The sequence below is a fragment of the Rhagoletis pomonella genome, unplaced genomic scaffold (genome assembly GCF_013731165.1).
Source record: "Rhagoletis pomonella isolate Grant_MI unplaced genomic scaffold, Rhpom_1.0 Rhpom_scaffold_00007, whole genome shotgun sequence".
Taxonomy (NCBI): Eukaryota; Metazoa; Arthropoda; class Insecta; order Diptera; family Tephritidae; genus Rhagoletis; species Rhagoletis pomonella.
In genome coordinates, this window is record NW_023458561.1 from 59,914,602 (window position 1) to 59,930,479 (window position 15,878).

Below are 15,878 nucleotides of genomic sequence, written 5' to 3' on the forward strand. Positions count from 1 at the left end.
CGTTAACTGACCTCAGATTTATTTCAATTCCATTTAATGATTTTGAAAATACAGCCGGCTTTTACGTACATATGTAATTGGGTTGATTTCTAGAAACCAAAAATATTAATCAAAAGAAGAATAAAGTGTAATAGAACAAAATACATGTATACTAATGTACATTAGGGTGGTCCTTAAAAACTCAAATGAACGATTTTTTTTCAGTCTCATCACTTCAATCGGTAGCACCACTGTCATAGATATCACATACAAATTTTGGTTCAGATTGGACACGGTTACAGCGTGTCGCACATTGGGCAAAGTTCAAATTCCTCTATGGAGACTCAAAAAATTTAAATTAATTTTTTTTCATCTAATGCAAAAAATTGATGCTATCACTGTCGCTGATATTCCATATAAATTTTGGTTCCGATTGAAGTCGACTAAGGTGTGTCGCAAAGGGGTCAAACCGGGACTCAAGAAATTAAGAATATGTTTATCACTTAATGCCCAAAACCGATACTACTAATGTCGAGGATATCACATATAAATTTTAGTTCCGATTGAAGTCGGTTAAGGCGTCGTCATAGGGTAATCTGAACTTTGACCCCTGTGCGACACGTCTTAACCGTCTCCAATCGGTACCAAAATTTATACGTGATATCTTCAACTATAGTAGCATCGACGTAGGGGTTGAGGCTTGGCAAATGTGATCTAAAAATTTGCTCTCTACATTTAAGGACCTCCCTAATGTACATAACTAAGAATATATATATATATATATATATATATATATATAGTATAAATTAATTAAAAATTCAAACTTTTTCTTCCCATAGCTTTCCAAATTCCAACTAAGCCTGCTCGCGCTTGCTACAACACTCTTGGCCGTAACTCCCACCATCGATGGCGCCAAAATACTCGCAGTTTATGCATATCCGGGCAAAAGTCACTTTATGATGCATCGTGTGCTGATAAGCGAGTTAGTGAAGCATGGACATGAGGTAGACGACAAGACAAATAAAAAGATTAAATAAATACATACATATTTGTTTCTTGAACTTGACCTACACACAAAAACTTTCGCTTTCGATTGCATGCACAATCGCTTGCGCACTAGGTAACAATGATAACGGCATTCACACTGTCACCGCTCAATCTAGGCAGTAATTACACAGAAATACTCATCGAACCGGTTTACGACTACTTGAAGGACGGTGAGTTGTGTGTGTTCACGCCAAATAATTATTCACATTGTACTAATTTATTTTAATTTCTAAACATTTCTCTTTCGCTTAAATAGTACAAACGAGTGCTGGCGCCAATACGATTTTTAACATGTCCAAAGACGTATCCGGCTTTTTGGGTATGATTAAATCAATTTGCATAGCCAGCACAGAACATGCGCTCAAACAGGCCAAAGTGCAGGCGATCATCAATGCCGAACACACTAAAGGTGTCTACGATTTGCTGCTGGTGGAACAGTTCTATCAGGATGCATTTTTAGCTTTGGCACATATCTACAATGTGCCCGTAATCAGCACTGCCACATTTGCCAAGGAACATTATATGAGTCAAATGTTTGGCCTAATAACGCCTTGGTCATATGTGCCACATGGATCGCTGCCACTCACCGATCATATGAGTTTTTGGGAACGCGTACAAAATGTGTATAATTCGCTTGATACCGATTTTAGTAGGGAGTTGAAGTATTTTCCAGTGGTCGATGCGATGGTAAAAAAATATTTCGGACATTTATCGAGTGAGTAAATTAGTTTATAAATTATTGACATTGTTATCGGCATTACCATTATCATCGCTATCGTGATCGCAGAAAATTTGCTTGTTAAAGATAACCGGCGCTTTGACTGTCTGTCAAATTTGTCGCTCACATGCTTATAACTGGGCCTTTAGTAATAATTTTCAATACCAATAATGTTGAGGTTAACTTTGTTTAGTGTCATTTTTATCAAGCCGTAATTATTGTTTTTGTAGTGCCTATCTACATATTTTCGATTACTTTTATCATTATCGATTAGTCTAGCCCTCAATACCGTTATCGGCATTATTTCATATATTTGTTATCGATAATTCTCTAAATATTAATAGTAAGCTTAGAGCTCTTCAGGCTTTCAAATGCTGCCGTCTTAGCACAGAAGCTGGGTTTTATTCTACAAAAGCAAATGTAAAAGAAAATACGGTTAAGATGATAGAAAGATACCTTGGTTGCCTCATACCTAATTCGTTTTTTTCTTCTTCTTCTTCATTTAATTTTAAGTCAAATTCCCCAGCGCCTCAGCGATGGACAAAAATCTCTCTGCCATCTTTATCAATAACTACACACCTTTATCGACTGCAGGTCCAACCATGGACAATATGATAAATGTCGGAGGCATGCACATTTATCCACCGAAACCACTTCCCACAGAAATTCAATCGTTTCTGGATGGAGCTGAGCAAGGCGCTGTCTATTTCAGTCTGGGCAGCCAAGTGGAAAGCAAAGACATGCCAGTGGAAAAGCTTCTAATTTTTCTCGATGTATTTCGTAGTATGCAGCAGCGTGTCTTATGGAAATTCGAAAATGAAAGCATATTTAATATACCCGCAAATGTTATGGTGAAGAAATGGTTGCCACAAAGTGACATCTTTGCACACCCTAATGTACGCGTATTCATCACGCATGGCGGGCAGCTGGGCTTGCAGGAAGGTGTGCATTATGCAGTGCCAATGCTGGGTATGCCCTTCTACTGTGATCAGGTATGTAGATCTCAATCAAAGCAATACAAATTCTTCTTCCTCTTCCCCAACAGCACCTCAATCTGAAGAAAGCTGAATTTGGCGGCTATGCCGTTACCTTGGATTTCCATAAGCTTACACGTGAAACTTTGAAGGACGGTCTGCACCAGTTGCTCTTCAACGCCACCTATCGCGATAATATCAAACAAATTTCACACATTTTCCACGATCGTCCAATGGGGCCGCGTGAGACTGCACTCTACTGGATCGACTATGTGATACGCCACAATGGAGCGCGTCATTTGCGCGCTGCTGGCTTGGATTTGAAATGGTACCAATTCTATTTGTTGGATGTAGCTGCTCTCTTCATGGCTATTATGTTTTCAATAATGGGAATTGGTTTTGTATTCGTGCGTTGGCTGTTACGGCGCTGCAGCAGTTGGCAAGCCACAAAAGAAAAAACTCAATGATGAATAGTTTTCAAAAACCTCTGTCAATGAAAGTATATATCTATAGTTACTTTTAAGTTCTAGACTGGTACAATTACTAATTTGCAAATATATTTTTTTACGTAGAATTAACTGAAATAAAATTAATTCATCTGCCTGACTAAGCGAGTATTTCTTCGGTAGGAGTATTTAGTTTCGCTGTGGGCTATCGCCAGTTGAATTATAGCCAAAGCGAGCAGGTCAGCACTTCTTCCGACTGGTTGGAGATTTCTTTTGAATGGAGGTACTAGTCAGTTTGAAGTAGATTTAGTTTGGACCCCTCATGAGTTAGCTAGTTAGCCACATTGTTTTCAATACAGAATTGGATCTCACCCCCAATCGGAACCACCTATGAATGTATATGTGTATGTGTATGTACAGGGAAAATTTTCTATATCTCTAGCCAACAAATATATATACATACATATTATAGTTGCCAGATTTTCTTTTTCCAGCCAAACGGGACAAACCCATAATTTACAAAAATTTAACGGGACAAATGAGTAATAAAGGATTTGTTTTAAAAGCCCAACTATGAACCATACATTAACAAATGCGATCTATTTCAAGGTAGTAATGTTACAGACAAAACCATAAAAACGAAGTAAGAGAAACAGTTGCGCTCAAAATAATAGTAGCAAAATTCAAAATTATGCTGTTTTTAATAATCCTCATTTAAAATATGGGTCGATCTATATCAGATACCACATATTTAAATAAAAATTTCAAAACTTGCACAAAGTTCAAAAAATTAATTAAACTTAAAAAATGTGCATCAAAATTTCGATTTTTTTAATGAGATTCCCACGAAAGATTTCGATTATGCGATTTTATGGCTCATTAAATTTTGGTATAATATAGGGCAAGGTTCAAATCTTTGAAAATTACTGTTGATTTTTTAGATTTATTTTTTTTTTGTAGAGGGTGTTACGCATTTTCTCCATGTGAAAAAATTCTAAAAAATCAACGGCTAATACGTATACACACATATGTATATAAGTTTGTAATATAACAATCAACATATTATATGTGCTTTTGGTCTAAAAGTATGCAACACTTTATTTCTAAATGCAAAAGCAGTATTCACATTGAGTGTGTTAATCAACAGAGTGACGTATATGCCAAGTAAAGTCTGTGCCAAAATGATAAGTTCACCTCCATATTGCTTATGTCTTCAGCTGTTATCTAATTTATTCAAAAACTTACTAAATTCTTTAAAAGTAATTTTTTATTTTATTTTTACTTCCAAAGTGACTTGAGGTTATTTTCAACAGGTGGAAGTCAAAAATCAAAAAAGAAAACGAGTTTCTGGCAAACAGCCCATCTGAGCTTAAAAGAACGCATATTGACTAAAAAAATAAAAACTATTTTATGCCTGAACACTGAACATGTAATTAGTGATAGCGTTGTAAATTCGTTTAAACCGTTAAAAAAAATTGTAGGGGAAGGGGGCGCGGCACATATTAAGTATCTTGCCCGGATTTTCTCTTTGCAGCCCTGCTGATGGTCATCTGCAATAACGGCACAACTGAAAATTTCATGTCTTTAAGTTATATAGTGCATAAGGTCTCGACAACCATATTTTTCCTATGAAACAGCGACACATGTATGTATGTATGCTTAATTGTTACCAATCCTTTAGGGCCGGGAGCACAGTGGGCGATATGCATTCGCTAGCGGCGTTTAATTGATAACTTGCAAAGTAAACTAGATATCTTCAGTCGGTATTTTTAACACTCCAGAAAAATCAAAGAATGTAAAAAAATTTAAAAAAAACTTGTTAAAAGAAAATTTGAACTAAAATTATTTTTAAGTTAAATTGATTTTTATTTAAATAAACAAGTTTCATTAGTTATTCATTTCTTTGCAAAAAATTACAACAAATTCATATCTGCAAAAAAAAATGTTTTTGTTATTTTTCGGCCTTATAACAAAAAATAAAATTTTTCTGAATCTGAGCTATCACAGACTGACGAATCAGTATTTGCAGGTGTTTCTTTTTCAATCAACTGCAGTGGCATATCTAGCCATACCTGGTAACGTTTCTCTAAATGCACCCTATTTTTACCACAAGTCTTCCATCTTTCCGCAAGCCTGCTATTAAAATTTCGCAGTTTTCTATAAATTTTGCAATGCTGCTGCTTACTTAAAATAACATTATTTAAAAATGTACCTAAAGCATAGTTTTTCATAGGGAAAAACTTCTTTCTGTGAAAAATATACAAAACGCTATCAGAAGAAACACTTGCTTGTTTGAAACTTTCGGGCGCTTGAAGCAAGTGAAGCAAAGCCGCCATTTGGCTTACCTTCATACGTTTGGTTATATTTAAAGCAAGATTTAAAATAATTTTTGACATTTCTCAGAGTTAAGCAATGATTGATGATTTTTTCGGGTTTTCCGGATATCTTATATAGTTGTTTGTAACTTTTCCGAAACTTGCAGGACCCTTTTCGGTTTATTTCACGACTTTTCGTGTTTATTTCGAGACTCTTTGGAAACTTTAAGCTTTAACGGTACTTCTAGCTGTTAGGGGTTCTTAAAATAACCAGCAAATATCTCCTTAGTTCAATTTTTTTTTTTTATGAAATAGATAATCGGTAGGTGGACTTAAAATAAAATAAATAGAATCTTTGGAAATGAAAAAAAAAGTTGTTTTCAGCACCCTGTAAAAACAACGGGAATGTAACTGTGTAAAAGTTTGTTTGCCTTTTTTCTTAATACATAAAATAACATTTTCCATTTTGTTTATTTATTTATTATTCACTAGTCGCTGGCGATCGGTGTCAGTAAATAAAAAGAGTCAATCACTCAAAATATGTACACAGAAACAAACAATGGTGTGATAGGTTGATTCTCGTATACAGAATTTATTTGCGGAGATATAGCGTCATGTAAATTACAGAACTCTATATAAATTTTTGTGTTCAATCTGATTAGGCTTCAACCATAATGATCCCCAATTAGGGTTTCACATTACACCGAATGTACAATTCAAATATTTATATCACTAGCAAGTACAGTTTTTTGTAAGTCATGCTTACCTATTTTTGCATGACTTAGTGAATACCGTCAAAATTAATTTTAAATTACAATGTAGGTATCCTCATCAACATCGCCAACGGGTTAGTTGGGAATTGAATGGGGCAAAGTAGAATTACGAAGCATTTTTACATCAGTATGAAAGAAGCTGCACGCGAAGCAAGATTGTAAGACAAATGTGAATGAACGCGAAGTGTACGCAAATAAAATATATATATATGCATACGTACTTATGAACAACGGAAAAAATTAACTCAAAAACTGTAAATTAAATTGCTTCTTAGTACTTGCAAAACTAAACAAAATGGTAAATAAAATAAATAAACACAATCGACGCTGCTTGTTTCAAAAGCTCTGCAAACAAAGAATAGTTTTATAAAAAAAAAATTATATTATCCCTGGACATGCTTATTTTGCATCAAAGTAATATTAAAAAAAAAAGTGTGAATAAATTTTTACTATAGTAAAATTTATTTTCAAAAATTTTTCATTACATTGATAAATACAGCCCGTGTCATAATTATAAGCGCACCAAAAACTAAAAAATGTTTTCAAATAAATTCTTTATTATTAAATTTTAATAATCTTTTATTAAAATATAGTTTATTCTTTAACAAAACCCATGTAAATCAAAGTTTCAAACTTTGTGCAATATTAACAAAAAAATAACAAGCTTTGATAAAAATTTTAAGCTTTTTAATTCAATTTCTTAGAAAGATTTCGAAAATACAAGGAAACTCATAAATAGGCCAAGCTAACCTAACTTAACTAAACAATTTCACGCGAAAAATATAAATATCATGGCACAGGTTTATTAAACTGATTTTTAGTACAAAATTCAGTCAAGTCTTCTACAATCATTCAAATATACATATGTACATAAAAAAATTGCCAAGTCCAAAAAAAAGAAACAAAAAAAAGAAAGAAGGAAAAATCTATGTAGTTTTGCATTATCTGTCATTCTGCATCTAAAACTAAATTTTGAAAAAATGTGGACTTGGCCATGATACAAAAAACAAGGTAGTTCCATTGTCACTTTTTCGTCGCCATATTAACAACCTGACAATTAAGCAGATTGTGACATTTCGTGCTACCATACCCAATATCTAAAATCCTTCAAATTTTCTTATTAATGTTTTGTCGATTTAAAAATATTTTGTTCTTAAGCATAGCATAATAAGAAATAAACAAGAAATAAGTATGAAATTCCACAACATTTCCTTGAAACATTTTTGCAACATGAAGCTAGCAACACAATTTTCATGACATTTTTAAATACACATGTATATTTTAAATTGTGTGAAAGCTGACAGTTTATAGAATTCAGTAGCGACGAAAACAAAGGGGGGTTAAGTGGTTAAACCTTACCCAAGCCGAGCATAAAACTTGCGACAGAATTTCGGCTTATGTCTGTGGGTCTTGGCAAGAATGTAACCCCTGAAGGTTTAGCTTAAAATGGTTTTCGGGATACACCCTGTGATCTATTTCCTATTTCCAGAAGGTGTGGCGCCCGTTTTTCTGTACATATTTTCGTTGGAAAAATACCTTATCACAGTATTCTAGGTAAATGCTTCCAGAGGTATTTATGCGTCACCAGAATTTTAGTTTATTTGGCTTATACCGCTAGCTCTTTTCAACGGCTACGAGATTGTTTTCATATACCCCCATTTTTCATAGGTTTGGGATTGATTTCATTTACCTCTATTCCTAGTTCTACGGTGGCACGCCGCATTTTCCAATAAACTCATATTTTTCCATGAGCTTGAGATTGACTTCATATACATATATCCATACAAAGTTCCAGGACTCTACCACAAATACTTCCACAGATATGCACTATGAAGGGAAGTTCTACACGCCCTTTAGACATCGGTTTTGTTTTAGCCTATAACTATTATTGGAAAACTTGTGTCCGAAATTTCAAAAAAAAAAGCCGGTATGGGCATTATGACTCCTCAAGCGAAATGAAGTAATGATTGCAAAAAATGAAATCAAACATCGTAGTTGACCAAAAAAGAATATTAGACTTCATTCTCTCAACTTCTCAGAATGTAGAAAAGCTAAGAAATATATAATAAGATAGGATATATTAAAACAGCCTCCAAAACATTTACTAAAGACGCCCCTGGACTATACAAATCAGTTTTATTGAAAATTTGTTTTTATCTATTTATTTTATCCTTCAATTTTGGGTGTGTCAAAATTTCATGTGAAAACAATATGTGTTGCTAGAAAAATTTTACGGCCCATGGGTTCCAAAGTATATTCCATTGCTGTTAAATGGACAAAGACAACATGTATTAAATAACACATCGAAATGTGTAATTTCAGTAATTTGTGTAAATGTGTAATTTCAGAATTACATCAGAATCACGTATCCGATATAGAAAACTACATTGTGAAATAATGAGATGACATGAGGACACTAACATAATTTTAAAATATGTTCACTAAAATTGTATTAATATTAAAATAATGATTTGGCAAGTTGTTATCGAATTTAATGTAAAATTTAAACGTTTTCAAGATAAGATATTGATTTTTTAAAAGGTATATATTAATACAACAATTTTTTTTATAATCCCAAATTTAGGATATAAAATGTCCCACGCCAAAAAACTTACAATTGGGTAATGCCGCTTCGAATTTTTCACAATTGAGCAATTGTCAAAAATCTGCTTTTTAATCAAAAAGTTGTTTATTGAAACTACCTCCTTTTTTGTATCATGTCTAAAACTAAATTTTGAAAAATGTGGACTTGGCTGCTTTTCAATTTTAGGTAGCAATGTTCAATTGTCTCATTGGATGAAGACTCAAAATCCTGCATGCTTTCTTGATCCATTTTATAGTTATAATATGTGTTTAGCAGCCGTCGAAAAAAAAAATTATTTACATACATGTGTGGTTGTTCCTTATCAGCGAAACCGCTCACCTTTCACCAAGATGATTCATCAAATACAGCTAAAACGTGTGTCATCAAAGGTAATATCCCAGAAAAAAAAAACACTAATCCGGGATGACTACCACTTTTGAACTCTTTGTACTAGTATAGAATAAACTGTACTCTCTTCTTCGAATAGGAATGAAAAGCGAAAATTCACTTTTAAAAATTAACAATAAAAATTTGCGCCAGCTAAGATTCTAACAGCGAACCGGTTTGCGTACATATCATTAAATCGTGAGGACTAATTTAGCTCCAGTTTTACTTGTAAGATATGAGTCGAGAGTAATTCATCTCCAAATGTACCTAAATCGAGACTTATATCGGAATACTTTTCTCAGAGATTAGTCGCTCTATTTTTTGCTGGGATATGTATTACGTTTACAAAAATTGCACCCATAAATAAATATAATCATCTGTATGTAAATAGCGGACGATTTAAAATCAACTTCATAAATTCTAATTAGCCATTTAATAATATTTACAACAAATTGACTTTTTTTAAATTTTGCGTGCTTGTCGCTTATTAATAACATCACGTTTCCCTATTTGAATAAAATTAAGTAAAACATGCAGGTAAAAGTTGTTATTAATATAAACACTATAACAAAATAATCACTTAGACTCCAATTAATGATAAACCAGAAAACTACTGGAATAGAAAGGAGAAGCAAAAAACAAAAAAATACAGATTTGGAATGGGCACGGGACAAAAATTTCAATCCCGCACATCCCGAAATTCAATTTTTAAGTCCCAAGCCCGGCCATCCCAACGTTTTTTAGAATTGTACCGTGGATCCCGTGGGTCCCGAAATCTATCACGAAGTTGAATTTACATATCTTTAAAATTAATCTTGGTGAAATTATACCAGGTGTAGTAATGAGAGCGAGAAGAAAAATTTTACACTATCTTATTTGGAAATTTGCTTGAAAAAAATTTCAATAATATAGCCGAATGTGTTGAAAACACAGAAAATAAAGCGAGAAAGCTGCTTATTTACTACGCCTGTTTTCAATTTAACCATGAAAATTAATGAAAAACAAGTAAGAAAGTCTAAGTTCGGGCGGAGCCGAACATTAAATACCCGGCGCAATTATTAAATATATGTTTTCCACCTTTCCGAAAGCTACCGCTACACGATAAGCAGGGGTGTATAAATTTTAAGTAAATTAGCGTCCTTAAATTTCGAAATATTGCAGTTTCAAGCATTTCTGAAATATACCGTTATATGAAAAGCGGTCGTAATTTTAGTCCGACTTCAATAATTTTCAACGCTTTGCTTTTATGTGGCAAGCACAATAACCATACCGAGTTTGGTACAAATTGCTAGAACGGTTAGCGAGATACATATATGTGATCACAAGTGGGCGGTGCCACGCCCATTTTCAAAAATTGTATCATAAACATATTTCTTGGTAAATAATTGTTGCAACCACCAATTTTGAATAAATTAGCTTTAATATTTACTGATTTATCGAAGATTTGTATTTCTCAAAATTACCGTTATATGGGATGTGGGCGTGGTTATTGTCCGATTTTAAAAATTTTCAGCCATTTGGTATGCTGTACTAGGACCAACAACTGTGCCAAGTCTCGGTGGAGACGTTGCCAAGATATACACATGTAACCATAAGTGGGCGTGGCTGCGCCCATTTTTCAAAAGTTTATAATATTCTTATTTTTCGTCTAAAAATTATTGTAAATATCAATTTTGAGTGAATAATCTTCAGTAGTTACTAAAATATCGCAGTTTTCGTATTTCTGAAAATTACCGTTATATGGGAGGTAGGCGTGGTTATTGTCCGATTTCGCCCATTTTCAATACCATCCGTCCTACGCCCAAAGTTCACGTACCAAGTTTCGTTAAGATATCTCAATTTTTACTCGAGTTATCGTGTGCACAGTCGGACGGACGGACGGACGGACGGACGGACGGACAGACAGTCACCGCTTAATCGATTTCTCTTTTCATTCTGATCATTTATGTATACATTTGTCTATATCTATCTCTATTCGGTTTTCCTGTTACAAACAACCGTTATGTGAACAAAGTTATAATACCCTCGTGCAGAAGTGCGCTCGGGTATAAAAAAAAAGATAGTCTGACATTTTGAGATTATTGAGGCGTATTCTTGTTTTCGTACAAATCGAAAATTCTAAATTTTTCTATAGAAAATTATAGGAAAATTTCAAAATTTTCGATTCGTACGAAAACAAGAATACGCCCAATTATTACTTATGTTTTGCTTTGCTCTCCGTTTTCGTGTCAATAAAACATAAAAAAGTGTTTCTTTCATAAAACGTTTTTAAGGAGGATTTTCTGAATTTGACCATACCACCTTACAAGCAAACAAACAAACCTCATAAACATCCGCGTCTAAAGTATTTTTGAAAGGGAAAAACACCTACATTCGGCAATACAACAATTTCTTGAATTGGTTCTACTGGAATTATCGAAATAGTTACTTAGCAAACTTTGAATGGTTTTTGGTGACCTTTAATTTATCGACATTAGGGTGATCGCAACTGGGATCCGGGCTACCTACTTGAAGTCAATGAACTTTGGAACAAAATCTATTGCCTCGTTAAGACAGGAAAATCGATAAATCATACTTTGAATTCACCCTGCAAATCGCGAAGGTATTTGAAGAAAAATGTTAAAAGACGGAAAAAGTTTCTTCTTTACAGACTCAGGCTCAGGAGTTTACGGCGAAACTTTTTTCCTGGTACGGTTTAATGTACACACTTATGCATATGCATATATAATTAGTTTCAAAGTAGAGAATTTTAAAGCTCAGTTATGCCAGACTTAGTCTTGACTTGACTTGACTTCTAAGTTAAATTTCTAAGTGCAAAGAGAGCCGTGAGAAAATCATAGTCCAGTCCGCAGCCAGTTCAATGCCCAGCGCTCTTCGAGCAAGATGTCTATAGGGGCAATTTTCGGGAGTGTCTGTAACACCTCCTGGGGCAACAGATAACATTTGGTGCAACCGTTTCCCACCATACCAACGTAGATAGATGAAAAAAGCCTCAACTGCCGATGCGTTTACAAAATAATATTATATTATCTACGGTCGTAGCCGCCAGTACTTCGCAACGGCAAACTTGCAGGACTAGAGCGCATTAAGCGCTTTGCTTATCCGCTCTTCAGCATTCCTTTTCCCAGAAGCTTTCGAGTCGAAAATAGTCACCAAAAATTGAGCTTCGGTAATTGTTTTCGGTTTTGTGATTTAACCTCGAAACGAAACCGATTTAGACCAGTTGGGAGGTAGAATTTTTCACTGCTTTTAGGAAGAAGCTTTCAATTTTTTTTTTTGTAAATTATTCAATGAGAGTTCTTATCTCGCTACTCAGGCATAGGAAAGACTAAAAAACAAAATTTATTATCACTTGTAGAATTCGGGAATACTTAGAGGCTTGCTTGCATTGGCAGCACTGTTATCCAACACTATCTCAACCAATGGCGCCAGGATACTTGCAGTCTATTCTTTTCCCGGCAAAAGCCATTTCATGATGCAAAAGGCATTGATTAAGGAATTAGTTGAACACGGAAATCAGGTACGTAAAATTGTCCAATACTTTCCCATAACTTACTTTTCCTCACTGCGCCAGGTGACAATGATTACAGCATTTAGTATGGCGCCCATGAAACTCGGCAGCAACTATACAGAAATATTAATTGAACCGGTTTACGATTTCTGGAAGGATGGTGCGTAGTTAATTAGAAGATGCTTCAGTACAGCAAACCAAAAAAAAACCTCTCAAATTTCTCATTAATTTTCAGTCAAAGAAGATGCTGGTGCCAAGAGTATATTCGACATGACAACCATGGATTTATTTGGCTTCTTACAAATGTTGCAAGTGCTGGGCACAACCACCACAGAGCATGCGCTCAAACAACCCAAAGTGCAGGCGATCGTCAACGCCAAGCAAACTGAAGATATCTACGATTTGCTGCTGGTCGAACAATTCTATCAGGAAGCATTTCTTGCACTTAGCTATATCTATAAAATTCCAGTGGTGAGCAGCAGCACACTGGGCTATGAGAATCATATGAGTCAAATGTTTGGCATAATGTCGCCATGGTCATATGTGCCACATGGCTTTCTGCCCTTCACCGATCGCATGAGTTTTTGGGAGCGTTTGCAAAACACTTTCTACTCACTTTGCGAAGATTTACATCGCGAATACAAATATTTTCCGTTGATGGATGAATTGGTGGCGAAGTATTTCGGACATTTGCCGAGTGAGTGACTTGGTTTCGAGGACGACTTAAATTTAATTAGTATCTACGCATCTTATTTACAGTTGATTTTCCAAAGGTTAGTGTGATGGAAAAGCATTTATCGGCAGTGTTGCTAAACAGTTACGTCCCATTGACCAGCACGCGACCCACGACCAACGCTATGATACCAGTAGGGGGCATGCATATTTATCCAGCCAAAGCGCTGCCGGCTGATATGCAGAAATTTCTGGATGAGGCTAAGCATGGCGCCATTTACTTTAGCTTGGGTTGAAATTACCAGTACAGAAATTATTATTTTATTTAAAATATTTTTTTTTACTACTCAACAGGCAGCAATGTGGAAAGCAAAGATATGCCAGCAGCATACCTAAACATCTTTCTCGACGTATTTCGTGACATGAAACAACGCGTTTTGTGGAAATACGAAAATGATAGCATTCAAAATTTACCCCCAAATGTTATGGTGAAAAAGTGGATGCCACAAAGTGACATTTTGGCGCACCCTAATGTGCGCGTATTCATCACACATGGCGGGTTGTTGGGCACACAGGAGGGCGTACATTATGCCGTGGCAATGCTAGGCATGCCTTTCTACTGTGACCAGGTGGGAAATTGTCAAAATATTTGTCTCTCTCTACAACCCACTATTTCCTTAACCATTTTTGTTTTCGTTCGCCAGCATTTAAATTTAAAGAAAGCTGCTCTGTCGGGCTATGCCATTAGCTTACATTTCCAATCCATCACTTACGATGTGCTGAAAAATGCGCTCACCGAGTTGTTGGAAAATCCCAGCTATCGCGACAACATAAAGCGTATCTCACGCATTTTCCACGATCGTCCGCTTAGTGCGCGTGACACTGCCGTCTATTGGGTTGAGTATGTCGCGCGGCATAAAGGCGCCGAGCATATGCGCGCTGCGGGTCTCGATTTGAAGTGGTACGAGTTCTATCTGCTGGATGTAATTACTTTTGTGATTGGAGTAGTGGTTGTGGTACTGGCTTTGTTTGTTGGCTTGCTGCGTTTCGCTTTGCGCCGACTTGGAAGTAGTAATAAGCAGAAAAAGAAGTTGCAATAATCCACTTTACGTAAGCAGAATGTTTGCAATTAAATTTTTTTGTAACGCAGTTTATTGTTTTTTTTTTAATTCTTTTTAACTCAAATGAAATTTCAAGCTCGAGTAGTTACTGGCCTAGACAGAGAACATCGCTAATGAGTAGTACACAAAAATGTTGAACAAGCTAACAAGTACACAAAAATGTTGAACAAGCTAACAAGTATCTAGTGTTGCATACTACTAGGCGTTTGCACAAACGAGAAAGTTAACAAAAAGGCGATTGACGACTCGATTATAAAACCCACTGGCATCAAACTCTTCTTCTTCTTATTTGGCACTACAACCGTTTGTCGGTTTGGGCTGAGACCAAAAAGCGTCTCCAATTGCTTCTCTTTTGTGCGAATTTGCGCGAGTTGGTTATGCCGAGCAGGACAGGTATACAATAATGCATAAACCGCAGCATTTAAGCTTCTTTTTGTTCATCCTTCGAAAGCGGCTCTGAAAGAGAAAACAGGATATGTGTGTCAGTACTCCTCTTGCGGGCCGTTTTCAGGATTTTACGAATGGCTATCGCTTGGCCCAGTTTCGCACAGATAAAGTCCAATCAGCCGTTCCCATAATACATCCACGATAGCTGGCACATATATCAAGGATGCCTTTCTTGTAGATTGATCAAAGAAGCTGACACGCAGACCATCGGCTCTGGCGGATTTGGTTATTTTTGAACCGTGCTATTGATTTTGTTTAAGCAACGGACATTTTAGTCAGCGCACTATGGTCTGGCGACAATCATTTGCTGGCTCAGGAAGTAACAAAACTGATTTGAAACTTAGTATTTTGGGGTTTTGGAGGTCGTTGATTTCGAATCGGAAATCAGATTTTTTTAAATTCAAAATGGCGGATCCAATATGGCAACCAAATTTTACAATTTTTTTCCTTTTGACCAAAAACTTATATATAAGGGCGGTTTTCGAGTTCGTTGATTTCAAATCTGATGTCAAATTTGTGAAAATTGGAAACGGGGGATACAATATGGCGTTATCGTCAAAAAAATTTAGTTTAAAATAGCAGACCATATTTTTTCTATATAGTTTCTTATAATCATAGGTGCTTCAAATGGAAATGAAGTCTAGAAAAAAAGAAGTCTGATGAGGAGATGTGGTGATCTCCGAAATAGTGCTATAACTTCTACCACTTAGGCTTTGTTGCTTTTTCAATTTTTCCTAATAAACAATCGTGGTACAAAGCACAATAAAAATATTAAAAAGGAAATTTTTCTCTTTAGGTTTAAGTATCACGAGTGCTTGTATTTGTGTTTAATTTGTACAAACTTGTACTTATTTATAGGCTAGGTATAAAGTTTGAAAAAAATAACGTAACGTACAAGTTTAAA

General features: G+C 35.3%; 1 protein-coding gene and 1 pseudogene across 1 annotated transcript; both read left to right on the top strand.

Moving 5' to 3' along the window:
- Positions 1-818: 818 nt before the first annotated feature.
- On the top strand, positions 819-3,192 carry LOC118743924 (annotated as a pseudogene).
- A 3,200-nt stretch (positions 3,193-6,392) lies between these two features.
- LOC118743206 (UDP-glycosyltransferase UGT5-like) lies at positions 6,393-14,601 on the top strand. Its single transcript, XM_036475763.1, has 7 exons — positions 6,393-6,550; positions 12,582-12,743; positions 12,798-12,894; positions 12,970-13,431; positions 13,494-13,697; positions 13,761-14,035; positions 14,111-14,601. Exons 1-7 carry the CDS (start codon positions 6,548-6,550, stop codon positions 14,504-14,506), a joined length of 1,599 nt encoding a protein of 532 aa, XP_036331656.1. The 5' UTR covers positions 6,393-6,547; the 3' UTR covers positions 14,507-14,601.
- The last annotated feature ends 1,277 nt before the right edge of the window (positions 14,602-15,878 follow it).

Bases quoted from the DNA above. Each gene is read 5' to 3' on its own strand.
- LOC118743206 (XM_036475763.1), top strand. The intron at 12,895-12,969 runs GTGCGTAGTTAA...ATTAATTTTCAG, and splicing joins TTACGATTTCTGGAAGGATG to TCAAAGAAGATGCTGGTGCC. The intron at 13,432-13,493 runs GTGAGTGACTTG...TCTTATTTACAG, and splicing joins GTATTTCGGACATTTGCCGA to TTGATTTTCCAAAGGTTAGT.